This window comes from Quercus suber, unplaced genomic scaffold (genome assembly GCF_002906115.3).
Source record: "Quercus suber isolate HL8 unplaced genomic scaffold, Cork oak 2.0 scaffold_2, whole genome shotgun sequence".
Classification (NCBI taxonomy): Eukaryota; Viridiplantae; Streptophyta; class Magnoliopsida; order Fagales; family Fagaceae; genus Quercus; species Quercus suber.
The window spans coordinates 2,977,745-2,993,607 of NW_027069469.1; the positions used below are offsets into that span (position 1 = coordinate 2,977,745).

Genomic DNA, 15,863 nt, shown 5'->3' on the forward strand with positions numbered 1-15,863 from the left:
CGCCAAATCAATATTCTCCTCATTTTGTTTTAAAAAATAATAAAAAAATCCTCACAAAATATCCACCGTTGGATTCCACCAATAATGAGAGATGAAGGGTCAGAAATGGGAGTTTGACCAAAGTACAAAAAAGAAAGAAGGGCGGAATGATTGGGTTTGATCCAAGTTTGACCGCAAAGACAAACCAACAAATTTCGAAAAACATAAGGCCACCTGGACTCTAGAGAGAGAGCGAGAGCCCATATCTTAGAGAGAGAAAGAGAGGTTGAGATTTTTTTGTTTTTTTTGTTTTGTTTTGTTTTGGAATATTTTTTTTTTCTGTCTTAACTTCTTTTGTTTGTGGGAGGAGAGAGAGAGAGAGAGAGAGTGAGAGAGGGATTTGAAATTCTCTCTCTTCTAGATGATGTGTTGTTGTTTTTTTTTTTAATGATTTTTTTATTTTTTATTTTAGATTGTGAAAATTGTTTGGGGAATTAGGGTTTCCAAATTCCAATCATGAATGTGATGCGTAGGCTAAAGAGCATTGCTTCTGGTCGCACTTCCATTTCATCCGATCCTGTAAGTTTTTTTTTTTTTTTTTGGCTTAGTCTTTGTTTGGTTGCTCAGAAAATTTTCAAAAAGAAGGAAATACAATGTTGAAGCTTTGAAGCTTTTTTTTTTTTTTTAAATTTAAAAAAATGAGAACTTTGCATCAGCTTTGGCTTTTTATTTATTTATTTTATATATAATTAATTTGATTGATTTTGTTTTGTTTGTAATAAAAATGGTTTCTTTGATTCTGTTTCCTTGTGGGAATGATCAGATTCTTAAATGCATTTGTCAAAAATGAAAAAAAGAGAGATAATAAATTTTTGATGCTATATAAATTGTTTATTTTTATTGCATTACAAATCATGGGATTGTTTGTGGTGTTGTAGTTTTCCATTTCTTTTTCCTTCTAAAAATGCTGTTGAAGTTAACGTGGGGTTTCATTGTTATGCAATATAAGGTTAATTTAGCTGGTCATTGTTTTTTAATGTTTGTATATATATACAAGGTGTGGTTGGGAAAGTGCCCTCCACCCAAAATATATGTTACAAGTTCGAGTACGAAAATCAGCCTCTCCACAAATTTGGGGCGAGCATTGTGTACTGGGTACGACCCTATAACTTTGCGAATAATGGGCTTCTGCATGATATTTTGATGATGGATCGTGGAGTGGAGTGCGGCTGTTGCGTGAGTCTGGGATTTAATTTTATGATTGTAATGCAGCTAATAAGGCAAATAAGTTTATAGGGTTGTAGTTAAAAGCTAGGAAGCACGGACACTTCATTTAGGATGCGGCACCCGTGTCGTACCGGTGTTGTACCGACTGTGTTATGTTAAATTTTTCAGAAGTTAAATTTTTCAGAAATTGCTCGTGGCACCATGTCGGACCATGTCCGTGCTTCCTAGGTTAATAGTAAGCTTTAGTTTAGCAGCTGGCTTCTGCAATGAACGTCTCTATTTGGTTGGCTATGGGTCTAAAATCTAAATCACCATTGCTTGCATTTGGGGGGAAAAATTGTGGAAATTTGAACAAGGAATTCAGAAGAAAGTCCCCATCAAAGCAATAAAGTAAAACCTAATGTTTGAAGCATTTGGGCTGTGGTTTGAATTGTATGACATGACAGTTTCGGCTGCTCACAGTAATCAGTCTGCCTCAAGGAGATTTTTCTGACTTTTGGCCTCTGATGCCTTTTGAATTATTAGAAATTTAGAATCCTAAAACTTGTTTTAGTCATGCCTCAAGGTGCAGCTAAATTTCACTTTTCTTGAAACTTGTATAACTTCCCAATTGGCTAGTTGGTCGGTCTGTTTATTTAGTGTTTCTGGCTCCTTTTAGTTCATTTTGCTACTTTTATTCTTACCCCCTCCCTGGGAATGTTGTTATGGTGAAAGAAACAATTCATTTGCAGTGAGGTTGGTTAATTCAGACAGAGTGCAGACGCTATGTCAATTTTATTTTTAATAATTTAAGATATTTGGGTGCATCACATTGCTACAACTGTCTAATTCATTTTTATGGCCAATTTAATTGATTTTCTTTAGGGTGGGGATTCTAGCACAAAGAGAGCAAAGGTTGATCCAGAGACTGAACACAAGGACAATGAGAAACCAAATAGACTAGAGAGGTCTGCCACAGGTCTGGAGCAGCATATGGCCTCTACATCACTGGAAACTGCTGCAAGCACATCTGATGCATCTACAATGCCTAGAAAAGAGAAGTCTGGTTATGATCAGCTTCCTAAAGAAATGCATGAAATGAAAATTAGAGATGAGAAAGTAAACCACCACGATGAAAAGGTTAATTTTTTGTTTGAATTAGTCTGTTTCCTCCTCCATGTATAATTTTCTAATTTCTTTAGTCTATATCATGCCTACTATATACGTTTATGAGCAATATTTAATTTTTTTAATTTTAATTTTAATTTTTTATACCTATTCAATCTTTTGAAACGTCCTTATACAGGATTTAATTCTATTAAATCACACAGATCTTGCAAAATCTTTGAAACCACGAAACCTGAAACAGTTAAATCGCTGGTCTAAAATTTTGCATTTTGCAGGATATGGAAGCGACTGTTGTAAATGGTAGTGGTACAGAAGCAGGTCAAATAATTGCAACTACAATAGCTGGTCGAAATGGACAACCAAAACAGGTGACTTGATTTCTTTTGTCATTGCATTTTTTGTCTGCTGTGCTGTTTTCATGCTTGTCTATTGAGATTGAAGTAGGAGTCTTTAAAAAAAAAAGTATATTCTCACCTTCTTCTGGGCCCTGTGATTGATCTGAGGAGTCTGCTTTTATGGTTTTCTTTCTTCTCTTCTGGCTCCCCTCCCCCTCATGCAGTTGCCTGTTGGGGAGGTTTTTATTTATTTTTTGGTTTTTTTTGGATGCCTTTCATGGCTTGGTTGTTGAATATGATTTACAACAATAGCATGCTCATGTGTATATGAAAATATGCGTACTTGAGTGTACTAACTTTCCATGCAAGTAAAATTTTAGTTGATACATAACTCTGAAAACTTGACATCTAGTGATTGAAGTTTCTCTGCATGATATTTGGCTTTAGAACCTCTGCCCTGCATTGTTCTGTATTTCGAACATAAATTTTATTAGAATCAGCAATGTACAAAGCTGTTAATAATTATTTCTTACCTGGTTTCAGACAATCTCATACATGGCAGAGCGTGTGGTTGGCACAGGTTCATTTGGTGTTGTCTTTCAGGTACTTGGACTTCATCTGCCTGTGTGCATAAGTCCATATTGATGTTTTGGTTTATTGTGTGTCTCTGCGTTGATATTTTTGTTAATAAAGATTTTGATGTCTCTTCCATTTCCACATGATACGTATATGTTGTAGGCAAAGTGCCTGGAAACAGGTGAAGCAGTAGCAATAAAGAAGGTGCTGCAGGATAAGAGATACAAGAATAGAGAACTTCAGATTATGCGCTTACTTGACCATCCTAATGTTGTTCCACTGAAGCACTGTTTCTTTTCAACCACTGAGAAAGATGAATTATATCTTAACCTTGTCCTGGAGTATATATCTGAGACTGTCTACAAAGTTTCAAAGCACTATATCAGGATGAACCAACATGTGCCCACTGTCTTTGTACAACTTTATACATACCAGGTGAATACTGAAACTTTGCATTTATCTGTGCTGTAATATTCGACGCATATACCACATAATTACACAGTTGCCTTGGGTCTTTTTACTCATTAAATTGTGTTATGATATCTTTGTAGATTTGTCGTGCGTTAAATTACATGCATAACGTTGTTGGAGTGTGTCATCGGGACATTAAACCACAGAATCTACTGGTAAGATTTTCTTTCTTGCTTCATTGGTTCAATATCAGCATGAAAGAATTTATCAGTCTTTGCTTTTGTACATATTTGTGTGTCAATTTGAACCATACATTTAATAGCCAACCACCCCTCTAAATGAGTCATGAAATTTTAGCAAGTTGCTGTTGTGGCTTTTGACTGTGATTCAATTGATCTAAGAAGATTGATTCTGTCAGAAAAAAAACGCTAAATTTTTTATAGTAAAGATAAGTGACTAACTCTGAGAATATTTTTTATGCAATAAGAAAGGTAGTTGAAATTACTTGTTAGCGCTTCACCTTGACAAATTCTTATGATTTTATCATCTGCTTTGTATGAAGACGATAATAGTTGTTATAATGCATAATCTAGGATTACAGAAAATACAATTATAATGCTATATGGTGCACATTGGTAAAATCAGGGGTTATGTTGTTCTCTGTTCAGCATTAAGATGTCATTTTATTTGAACTCATGTTTGTTACTACATAATGACAAGGCTTCCTAGGGCTGAGGTGTATGATACTTACTGCAGGTCAATCCCCATACTCATCAGTTAAAGATATGTGATTTTGGCAGCGCAAAGATGCTGGTATGCTTTTCCTTCTATTTTCTTCCTTATCGAAAAGGATTTCAGAAATACTCTGAACATTTTAACCAACTTAAAAAATTTATTTGACAATTTTAGGTGCCAGGTGAACCCAACATATCGTATATTTGCTCACGATATTACAGGGCTCCAGAACTTATATTTGGGGCCACAGAATACACAACTGCTATTGATATGTGGTCAGTTGGTTGTGTCCTTGCTGAGTTGCTTCTAGGACAGGTGGGTGTATATATATCTCGCTCTTTTATTTTCTGACTTTTGATGTCAAAGTTTAATAGTCAATATATCTTTGAGATATTAGTTAATGTAAATTTCTACTTTATTTCATCAGAGATGGAGCATGTTTTTTGCAGCACTTACAATAGAATTTTTATCTTTCTTTTTAACTTCTAGAAGTGGTTTCTAGTTGTATAATTTCAAATCTTTTAGTGAATGAAGTGTGGATAGATTTACCCCTATCGTGTTCTCTAGCAAAAGTTTTCTGGTATAGTTGTTCAGTGTGCTTTACCTCTCTATTTGGTTGTGTTCCTTTTTGGACATGCCTTCATTCTTTGGAGATTGGAAGTTTTTAATCTTAGAGGTTTACAGCACTAGGACCTATTTAAAAGCATCTCCTATATTTGTAATTCTGTTTGTTTATTATCTTCCTGCTTTTGGCTTCCCTTTTTTAACTATCCTTGTATGAAGTATGCGCATATTTTTTTGTTATGAAGTTTTTGGAGATTTAGATTATCAAAAAAAGTTTTTGGAGATTTAGTTTCTTTTCAAACAAGACACTTGTCTGGTTCTGATGTTTACTGGGTTTCACATCATATGCAGCCACTGTTTCCTGGTGAAAGTGGTGTTGATCAGCTGGTTGAGATCATTAAGGTGTACTATCAATAACTTTTTGTTTCTTTTGATTATTATTGCTTTTTATGTTTTGCATCTTCTTAGTGATTTTCTTCCTCATTTTTGGCTGTATTATATTAGATTCTGGGGACACCGACCAGAGAAGAAATCAAGTGCATGAATCCAAATTACAATGAGTTTAAGTTCCCTCAGATCAAAGCTCACCCATGGCACAAGGTTTGCTGGAAATTTTATCACTATATTTTCCTCATTGTACATGTACTTGTTGTGATGGTGAATCTTATGACGTTACGATTTCTAGATATTTCACAAGCGAATGCCCCCTGAAGCTGTGGATCTCGTCTCAAGGCTGCTGCAATATTCACCAAATCTACGTTGCACTGCTGTAAGACAGTTTAAATTTTGTTTTCTATGAATGTTGTCAAATGTTTCTGCTCTTACTTAATGATGGTTCAGTAGATACTGGATGGTTGAAGTTTTGTCTTCCAATAATAATGTGGAAGATCGGCTTTTTTTTTTTTGGGGGGGGGGGGGGGGGGGGGGGGGTGAATCTTGAATCTTGATGTGGCTAGAGCTTTGATAGGTACATTTTTAGAATGAATTTGCTACCCAATTCTAGGGTCAAGAAGCTGCTTTGGTAGCCAATTGCTATTATTAATATGCCTTTATAGTAAAACATGATTTCATTTAATCTGTATTTTGGCTTGTTTTATTTATATTATGTAATTTGTCAAAATATAGCCTTCTAAGTCTAGTCATTGTCGGAGATTATTAATTCTTGAGAAATATCGATTGTTGTTAGATGATGATGTAATTTAATCCTGGCTTTAATTCTTGAGAAATATCGATTGTTGTTAGATGATGATGTAATTTAATCCTGGCTTTCAGTTGGAGGCATGTGCGCACCCCTTCTTTGATGACCTGAGAAACCCAAATGCATGCTTGCCTAATGAGCGAGCCCTTCCAGCTTTGTTTAATTTCACAGCTCAAGGTAAGTTGATATTGAGTACTTTCCCTTTATATATTTGCTTAAGGATCCATGTTGCTGATGCCAAAACTCCCTGCAGAACTGGCGGGTGCATCTATTGAACTGCGTCATCGACTCATTCCTGAGCACGCAAGGAATTGAATTTTTTATCAGACATGGTGGTCACATCTGTAGGAAATATAAATGGGTTTTTGGGTGCTTAGTTATCCGATTAGCCGTGCTGCCCTGCCCCAGTAGCCCAGAAGCCGCCCTTTGGTCTTCACAAATTATCATGATAGAAACAAGGGGTAGGAGTGTCATGGGGCTGGCAGGCTGTTCGTAATGGTGTGGTGGATGTGCAGGTGGAAGTGGGAGTGCTTGAATGAGGTTGAAATTTTCCGATTTTTGGGATGTGACGAATGCGTTGATGGTGAATGAGTTGTTACAAATGTTGTTGTGTTGTCATATATAGTTAATGGGCATTGATTGGAGACTAACTGAATGGGATCTGTTAGATGAATTAGGATGTTTTTTTTATTGTATACCATTCTTACTCATTTTTAGTGTTACAAAAAGAAATTCAGATATTCAAGAAATTTGTGTCCAGTTCTCTATTTTCACCTCCCTTTGAGAAATAACCTGTGTTATATAGTGTTGCTTATTGGAAGAGTTGCTGAAAGTTGAACTGTGGAACACTAGAACAGCACAACTCAAATCATAATAAAGCTATTCGCGTGCTTTTTTAATTTTAAGCTTTTTAATCTTATCGTGTCGTCAACCATTCAAGCAACGTTGGAAAAAATTGCCATCTAAATGTGGATGAGCTTGCTGCTATCAGCCATATTGCAAATGTCCCATTCATCTGCTTGCTTCTTTCCTGAACGTGAAGAAAATGCAGGAGCTTCTCAAAAGAAGTGAACCCTCCATGGCTCAGCTTGAAAAGGATAAAAATTGCTTGTATTTCCTTAGTCAATGTAATCATGTGTCGTATCTCAAAAAAAAAAAAAAGAAAAAAAGAATGTAATCATGTGTTATGACTTAAAATTTAATTGGGGAAAATCTATGGCACCTAATAAATTGTACTTGCGTTTTGTTCAAATTTCAAAACTTTGGACGGAAATTCAACTCATTGACCAGTCTTGCTGCACTTTCTCAGTACCAGAGAAAAAAAAAGGGTTATGTTGTTTGATATCCTGGAACTCTTTTGGTGCTTAATACATCCAAGATGATCTATAAAACTTTGGGACTTGGTAGAATACCTCTAGCAAAAACTTGACTGTTTGCTTTTTTGATCTGAATAAAATTAAAAGATACCAATTTCAAAATGTACCAATAAAGACAACCAAAAAAAAGGCCGGAAATTTTAAGCAAGTGGTATGATAAGTAGGCAAAGGTACACCATTTTTATGGTCTGTGGCACTTCCCTTTAAACCATAGTATGCTATATGTCAAGAAGTGAGTATAGTACAAGCTTGTGAGAAAGTCCAAGTAATAGCCTGCAGCTATTAAAGAATGCAAAAATATAGCTCAGCTACATGAATCAGTCGTTCTTATTATTTTAAGTCTCAAACTAATTGGGATGCACGTAGTCTAGGCACTCAATCCTCACTTGGATAAAAAAACTTTTTATTTTTAATTTTTTTAAATCTTTTACTTTTTCTGATAAGGATAAAAGTTAAGCTGCTAACTGTAAACTGTTAACCTCTTTAATCTCAATCCTTAAAACTAACTAATTATACCATATTTCAATCCCAAAGTAATCTAAATTAGTTTGGACAAGGACAACACCCCCTCCAAATCGGGTGGCCTCTCCTTTCATAAGGCCGAAGAATTTTCTTAATGATTCCAATATTTCAACTCCGCACTTAATTCTAAAGATTTAAACAACAGCAAATTGAAAAAATAAAAATAAAAAATTGACGAATTCCATTTAGCTAAATGCCAAAACTATTTTTGGTTGTACAAAGACCTACTGTACTGATTCATGACACCTAAGCTAATTTCTGCCTTTCATCATGAACGTGTTTAGAAAACAAACTGAAATATAAATGCGAGTAGATTGGTTTTTTTTTTTTTTTTTTTAGAGTTTCAACTTATAGTGTCTGCTTGTAATAATATCTCTTTTATTATTAGACCCAAACACCAGTCAGTTTTTGGTGTAGGCAATGATAGAATCTCAAATCTTTTATTCAACCATCAGAGACTTTACCAGTTAAGCTAACTAGAACTCACAAATTTTTCTTGTTTAGTTAGATAAGAAGTAATGTTCGTTTTAAGTTTGTGCCTCCTCATTACTTAGACTTTCAATTGAAAACTATTTTAATCTCGAAACATAGTTCGTACTGTTTGAAGTGATAAAAAAATGACTACTTGTGTGGAGAGAGAGAGAGAGTTGATTACGGATGGCTGAATTTAGAGATAATTTTTACAAGTCTTGTGTGATTAACTAGGTCCAACATAAGAGTGGGTGGCAATTACACTTCTAATCTTAGACCATTGAAAGTTTCCAGGACAGTTCGTTAGCCTAGGAATATCAAATCCATGAAAGGTATTCAAACCCAAAAACATGAATAACATCGATGAAGATTAGGAATCTAACTGTAATGTGATCAAAATTTATACAAGATAGTAGCAGTATAAAACATCTAATAAACCAATATTTCCAGACAGTTTGGGGGGAGGTGGGGATGGACAATTATTTTACAGAAACTTTATACAGAAGATCCAATCCAGACTCAGTCGGCTTGCTTATCATGCACGAACAATCTCTTACCAGCCTTTTATTTAATCATCAGTGGTCTCACTTTCTTGGTCATCCAAACTCATCTTATCAAAGTTGTCTTCTGTGTTATTGTGTTGAATAGATACCTGATGAATTTCTAGACCCCTAGAGGTTATATACCCAAGCATTTGAACTCAGGTGTGTACTCCATAGTCACAGCCTGACAGATCAGATACACTAGGCTCGCTGTAACCAAACTCATCTCATTCTGCGATCATGACACCAATTAAAAATCTGTTTAAAATAATTTCTTTTGGAGATGAGTAAATTCTTAACTTTCATACCACAAAGGACTATATTATTTACTGCAACAATAATTCATTAAAAGACCAAGAAATTGGGGCTCTGTACGAGTATCTCAAGATGCAACAACTGTAATGCAAAGCAATATAGTGTATGGGCAAAAGTAAATTTGTATTTCAATTGGAGTAATTTAACATTTAATGTTGATGGATGCAAAATCACAAACAGCAACTAATTTAAAAACTGCAAAGTTAAATCCCAATTGATGCAGGGAGCGCAACCAGAATTAATGTTGAAAGATTTTAATTGGTTTGAGATACCAGATTTCATTTTTGAATTTTGAATTTAGGCTTTATTGTGATTGGGGATTTTATGAAATGTAATTGTGGCTTGGTTAGAGCTCTCCTTATTGATGTCATCCTTGAAGCCTATTAAAATGAGATTCCAACAATAGTTTGAAGGAGTGCATTTTGACACAATTTCTGATGAGAGATGTTTCTCTTTAGCTTGGTGGTGAAGCCTAGTTTTTTTTTTTTTTTTTTCCTTATTTTTGCAAGCTCATTCTGCACCAACTTGGGTATGGACAGAATTATGATCAATCAAAGGTTTAAGATGAAAATATGATTGGTTTTTATGGATACTAAGTTCTTAAGGATGCAGATCCTGGCCAGGGGTCACCATGGAGCTTGTAAACCAAAACATGCAAAATATTCTAACTACAATTAGATTATTTCATCCTTGAAGTTGGATCAGGAACCAAAATAACCATTCTAGTAATAATTAGATGTCACTTTTCATTGAGTTGTATTAACACCTACTGCAATCATCTCTTAAAGATTATTACTATTATAAAAGCTCATTTCGTCTGCACTACCTTACTTTAGGGTTTGTACTTTAGTGTTTTTTTATTGACATTGTAATCAGCAATCAACCAGCATTAGAGAAGAATTATAAAATTTGAAAGGAAAAGAGAATACAAAAGAGAAAGAGCCAATTTGAAGCCTACCTTATTGCATGGTGATTATTGCTCAACCTGCCAGAGATGTAGTCTGAGAATAGCATGCTGTCTTCATACTCACAAGAATTTTGATATTACTCCAATTCTGCAAGCCAATGATTTGATATAGAATTAATTAATTCAAGCAATGAGATGTAACCTGGAAGGCAATGGATGAGAACTTCCAAATAAACCTCATAAAATGCAGCTGCTTATAGAAAATTGTCTGCCTCATTATATTTAGCTAGCATTCCATGGGTAGTAGCAAGAAGCTTGTTGGCATCACCTAAATATGAACCCACTGGGCCTAAGATGCTCCACCTGAGAGGATATCATTTTTCAAAGGCATATTGTATTTGCAGAAACTGAAACATGCTTTGACATCATGGAAGGAAAGCTTCTCAACTTGAACTGAGAGCGTTGGGCCTTGGCCTTCTGCTTGACAATAACTGGTTCATATATTTTTTCCACAATAATAATAAAGCATTCTACTTAAGCTTTTGATGATATATTCTTCATTCACAGAATCTTTTTTCCACCAAAAGTTTGGTGATGTAGGATTCTGATTGCATTAATAGGTCAAGTTGAAATATAGTTAATGCCTTCAATCCTCATTATTTTTTGATAAAATGTTTTAGAAGATCCAATGTGGAAAATTTCATAGGGGAAAATTATAGTTCATCCCCTAATGTATGGCCTGTTTTCATTTTGCCACTCTATGGTATGGAAAGTCTTAGTTTAGTCTCCTGAGGTTTCTTCCATTGTGTTTTTGCTGATGAAATACAGGATGTCAAACTGCATATTCCATTTAACTTGAGAAAAAAATGTAATGGAAAAAACATCATGGGGATAAAATCACATGATTCAACATAATTCATTTCATAAGAGTATTAAGGATAGGAGGTTCATATTACCTGCTAAATCAGTGTATAGGGCAGGTCCGTGCTTTTCTGGGTTCGAGCACTTTCAGATTTCTGTCTGTGTCAAAAATATCCATCTTAGGCATTAAAAAAAAATTCTATTATAAATTATTAACATTAGAGCAAAAGAAGAATGAGGTTTATTGTTTCAACCTTGAAAATGAAGTTGAAGGACAAATTGTGTGATGACAAAAGCAACTAGTCATTCCATAGCATGCTTCACAAAGGACACTAGAATAGGAGCCAAGGTTTGAGGTGAATATTCTACCAGTAATCCCCACAGGAACACTTTCCTTCTCTAAAATGATGAAAACAGTTTGAATCCCTCAAAATAATATGCCGAAGAAAAACTCTTGATATATATTTCATAGCGGTATGGCAATCCCCACAAACCCGAAGATTCTTGAAGATTCGAATTGGTACTACTGGTGGCAGAGTGAGAAGCCCAAAAGCTATGGCCAACTTCTCACTGTGATAAGCTAGACCAAGCTCCTTACTCTCCTCATCCATATCATGAAGTGCAAACTTCTTATCTGGCACATACCCCGCTTCCTTGATCAATATCATAATCTCATCAAGCTTAGAATAAATCTCAGATGTCCTAGGATGGCCTCTATCTTCAGACATAAATTCATGCACATGACTGTTCATCTCAATCCAACTGCAACCAGGCTCCTTTCTGATTCCCATTGATTTCATCATTTGTCGAATTCTTGCAAAATCTTCCGATCTACCAGCTGCAGAATAGAGGTTAGCTAACAGAATGTAAGGCACAGCATTTGAGGGCTCCAATTCAAAAAGTTTGTTTGCTGCACTCTCTCCCAGCTCTAAATCCCCATGTACTCTACATGCTCCAAGTAGTGCCTTCCATACTGTTGCATCCGGTTTAACATCCATTCTATTCAGTAATTCCTTCGCCTCATTAAGGTGTCCTGAGCGCCCCCAGAGGTCAATCATACAGGCATAGTGTTCAGGACCTGGTTTTATTCCATAGACCTTATCCATAGATTCAAAGTACTGGAGACCATTTTCCACAAGACCAGCATGGCTGCAAGCAAATAGCAAGCCAATAAAAGTAATGAAGTCCGGCTTTGTGCCAGTTGCTACCATCTGATCATAAAATTGTAGGGAGTCCTTTCCTTTGCCATTCTGTGCATAACCAACTATCAAAGCTGTCCAAGTAATCACATTCCTTACTCGCATTGAGTTGAAGACTCTGCTGGCATCTTCTATACACCCACATTTTGCATACATTGTGACTAGGGAATTATCTATTGACAAAGATTCAAGTCCAGATTTAATAAAGTTTGCATGAACTTGTTTCCCAAATTCTAAGACTGTCAATCCTGCACAGGCACTCAGAATGCTGGCAATCACATATTCATCTGGACAGGTTCCTGTAGTTATCATATCATGAAACAACTTAATAGCTTCTTCATGGGAGCCATTGTGAGCATATCCTGTGACCAGGGAGGTCCATGAGATCACATCCTTGTCCACCGTCTGATTGAAAACCTCACAAGCGCAAGCTAAGCTTCCCTGTTTAGCATACATGTCAACAAGAGCATTGCTCACAAGATTGTAAGCCTCAAATCCAGTCTTGATAATCAAACAATGAACGGATTTCGAATTTTTCGTATCCATCATGGAAGCAAAAGAGTTTAGTACTGATGGAAATGTAAAGGCATTGATCTTCATATCTCTTGAATGCATTTTCTTAAATAAGGACAGAACTTCCTCTTCAAACCCATGCCTTACACACCCAACTATCATGGAGTTATAAGAGATTACATCATCAGTTTCCATTGTCTCTAGTCCCCTCCTTGCACTTATCAAGTCTCCACATTTTGCATACATACAAACCAATGCACTTTGAACAAACACGTTAGCACCAAAACCACTCCTAACTATGCACCCATGCACCTGAGCCCCAAAATCACTTGCTGAAACTGTTGCACAAGCTGTCAATATGCTAGGAAATGTGAACTGATTGGACTCAACTCCTTCGGCCCTCATGTCTCGGAAACACTCAATTGCCTTATAGCCATCACCATTCTGAGAATACCCTGTAATCATAGCAGTCCACGACACATTATTTTTCCTATCAGTCAATGTTTCAAAGAGACATTCGGCTTCCAAAATGCACCTGCACTTTGCATACATGTCAACAAGACCAGTGGCAACAAAAACATTAGAGTCAAATCCAGTCTTTATGGCATAGCCATGAAGGTTTTCACCTCTCTGGCGCAAACCCAACATTGAACACCCCCTAAGAACACTTCCCAATGTATACTGGCTGGGTTTTTGTCCCTCAAGCCGCATTTGACAGAACAATTCAAAAGCTTCAATTTCACAACCATGCCGACAATACCCAGATATAAGAGGAGACCAAGTGATAGAACTTTTTTTCGGAGCCTCATCAAAGAGTTCTCTAGCCTCATCTAGTCTCCCTAAATTAGCATAAGCAGCTATAATTGTGCTCCAACTAAATTCATCCCTTTCAGACATTTTATCGAACATCTTACGGGCTTCATCAATTCGGCCCGATTTAGATAACTCATTTATTAGCCGGTTCAAATCAAACGTATTAGAATGAGTAGAATTTGCAACGCTGTAATTACAAATAAAATGAGCTAATCCTAGGTGATTGAATTGATGTAAAGCTTTACACGAGGGACCCAAAAGCCGTAATTGTAATTTAAACATAAACCCAGCTTGTTATCGCTGTGTTCTTTATTGAAATGATCGTATTGTAATTTGTATCTGATACCTGAAGAGCAAAGTAATAGGATAGTATAGCAATTAGCAATGACCAATTAGGATCAGTGCAAAGAAGGAGAAAAGGTGAGGATGGATGAGGTGGCGGGAAACTTTCGTATTCAAAGCGGTAGAAGCTCAAAGCTGAATAGCAATCAGTAAGAAAAGAATGCCAAGGCCCAAGACTCAAAAACCAAGTCATCGTATTTTGAATTCTCAATTGTCAAAACCAGTTTATCCATGACCGTTAGATCGTGATCCGACGGAAGTTGATTTTTTCCCATAGAGTTTCAAAATTTTAATTCGCTTCGCTTACGTTACGTTTTGATTGTTTGAGATATATATTAGACATATATTAGTCCAATGTAATAGGCTCAAGCCCATTCCTGCTTGTACTAGTAGTCTAGGGTTTAGTCGCTTATATATACTCATGTTAGGGTTTATTATAATACAGGTATTGTACTACACTTTTATACATAATAAAAATGTAACCCTTAAGGGATTCCTCCGTGGATATAAGTCGACAAGGCTGAACCTCGTGTTCTCAGTGTTCCTATTCTATGCTTCCTCTTCTGCATCCACTCTAGCATATACAACACAGTATAACACATCGAGCTAATATTTAACATGGTATCAGAGCCAAACTACGATCTTGGCATTAAACAAACATCTCTACACAGTAAAGAAGATTAATGCATGCGTAGCACAGATCCACAACGGTGTCCATGCTTACTTTTAGATCAGGACCCACTGCATTACATAGCTCCCACGAAATCATCGCTGTTGTGTAATTGATGTGTGCAAGATCCACAAACTCAAGCAAAACCGTAGCTTTAATATCAGATCTGTGCAAATTGAGGCTTCAACTGATGAAACCAACCATACAGACGTGCTCCACGGCCTCTCGCGATCAAAACCTAAGAAGCTGGTCTCCCCAAAACAGCTCACGCGCTCCCACGCGCTACCGCAGTTTCAGCGTAGTTATCCACGCGCTGCCTCGAATTCCTAAGGAGTAGATCCTCCTCCGGCAACACGCGCCGCCATGACGGCCTTGTAGCTCGCCGATCTGCCAAACCTTCGAAGTCCGAGCATCAATCTCCCTCGCACGCGCTTGCACGTGCCTCCCGAAGTTCCACACGCGCCTGAAGACTGCTGCTGACATCATCTGATGACATCATCTTGCCACGTTAGCACCATGCAAGCCGTTGCCACGTCAGCCCTAATCCAGGTCATCACCACGTCATCAGCCACGTCGTTAAACACGTCAGCCGTGTCGCCTCGTCAGCACCATGTCACCTAGCTGACCGTTGACTCGGACCGACCCGACCCGGACCACCCGGATTTGACCCGTGAAGCACTGACCGTTGACTTTGACCCTGGACAGTTGACTTTGACTTTTGACCAAAGTCAAAATTTTCCGAGAAGGCCTATCTTGCTCAGTTTTTCGCGTAGATTCCAATTTTGGACTCCATTTCTTCATTTGAAGCTCCAAAATTGGTCAATTGGCACATTCTTCATTGTGGTTTCTTCAAAGGCATTCTTCAAGGCATTTCCAAGTGATCTTCTCATACTTATCCAACCTCAAGCCTTCATCGAGCTTCTACCTTGAGTTTGAGAGAGGGTGTTAGAGATATATATTAGACATATATTAGCCTAATGTAATAGGCTCAAGCTCATTCCTACTTGTACTAGTAGTCTAGGGTTTAGTCGCCTATATATACTCATGTTAGGGTTCATTATAACACAGGTATTGTACTATACTCTTATACATAATAAAGATGTAGCCCTTAAGGGATTCCTCCGTGGATGTAAGTCGACAAGGCTAAACCTCGTGTTCTCAGTGTTCCTATTCTATGTTTCCTCTTCCGCATCCACTCTA

At 36.8% G+C, this 15,863-nt stretch overlaps 2 protein-coding genes across 7 annotated transcripts; one reads left to right on the forward strand and one right to left on the reverse strand.

The window, feature by feature from the left end:
* The first annotated feature begins 263 nt into the window (after positions 1-263).
* Positions 264-7,031, forward strand: LOC111991610 (shaggy-related protein kinase theta). The gene is made up of 13 exons (XM_024023397.2): positions 264-558; positions 2,071-2,325; positions 2,589-2,681; positions 3,192-3,251; positions 3,387-3,659; positions 3,776-3,850; positions 4,392-4,448; positions 4,545-4,685; positions 5,286-5,336; positions 5,439-5,534; positions 5,620-5,703; positions 6,207-6,309; positions 6,386-7,031. The coding sequence occupies exons 1-13, from the start codon at positions 496-498 to the stop codon at positions 6,445-6,447; spliced, it is 1,413 nt and encodes a 470-aa protein (XP_023879165.1). The 5' UTR covers positions 264-495; the 3' UTR covers positions 6,448-7,031.
* Positions 7,032-8,834: 1,803 nt separating this feature from the next.
* On the reverse strand, positions 8,835-14,188 carry LOC111991616 (pentatricopeptide repeat-containing protein At2g03880, mitochondrial). 6 transcript variants are annotated; one of them, XM_065761523.1, is made up of 5 exons: positions 11,381-14,188; positions 11,222-11,285; positions 10,502-10,628; positions 10,317-10,413; positions 8,835-9,275 (listed from the first exon to the last, which is right to left on the reverse strand). In XM_065761523.1, the coding sequence occupies exon 1, from the start codon at positions 13,931-13,933 to the stop codon at positions 11,492-11,494; it is 2,442 nt and encodes an 813-aa protein (XP_065617595.1). In that variant the 5' UTR covers positions 13,934-14,188; the 3' UTR covers positions 8,835-9,275; positions 10,317-10,413; positions 10,502-10,628; positions 11,222-11,285; positions 11,381-11,491. The 6 variants fall into 6 exon arrangements, with proteins under 6 accessions (XP_065617595.1, XP_023879173.1, XP_023879175.1 ...); XM_024023405.2 differs by lacking the exon at positions 10,502-10,628 and having other exon boundaries at positions 11,222-11,281; XM_024023407.2 differs by having other exon boundaries at positions 10,317-10,628; positions 11,222-11,281.
* Between the last annotated feature and the right edge of the window lie 1,675 nt (positions 14,189-15,863).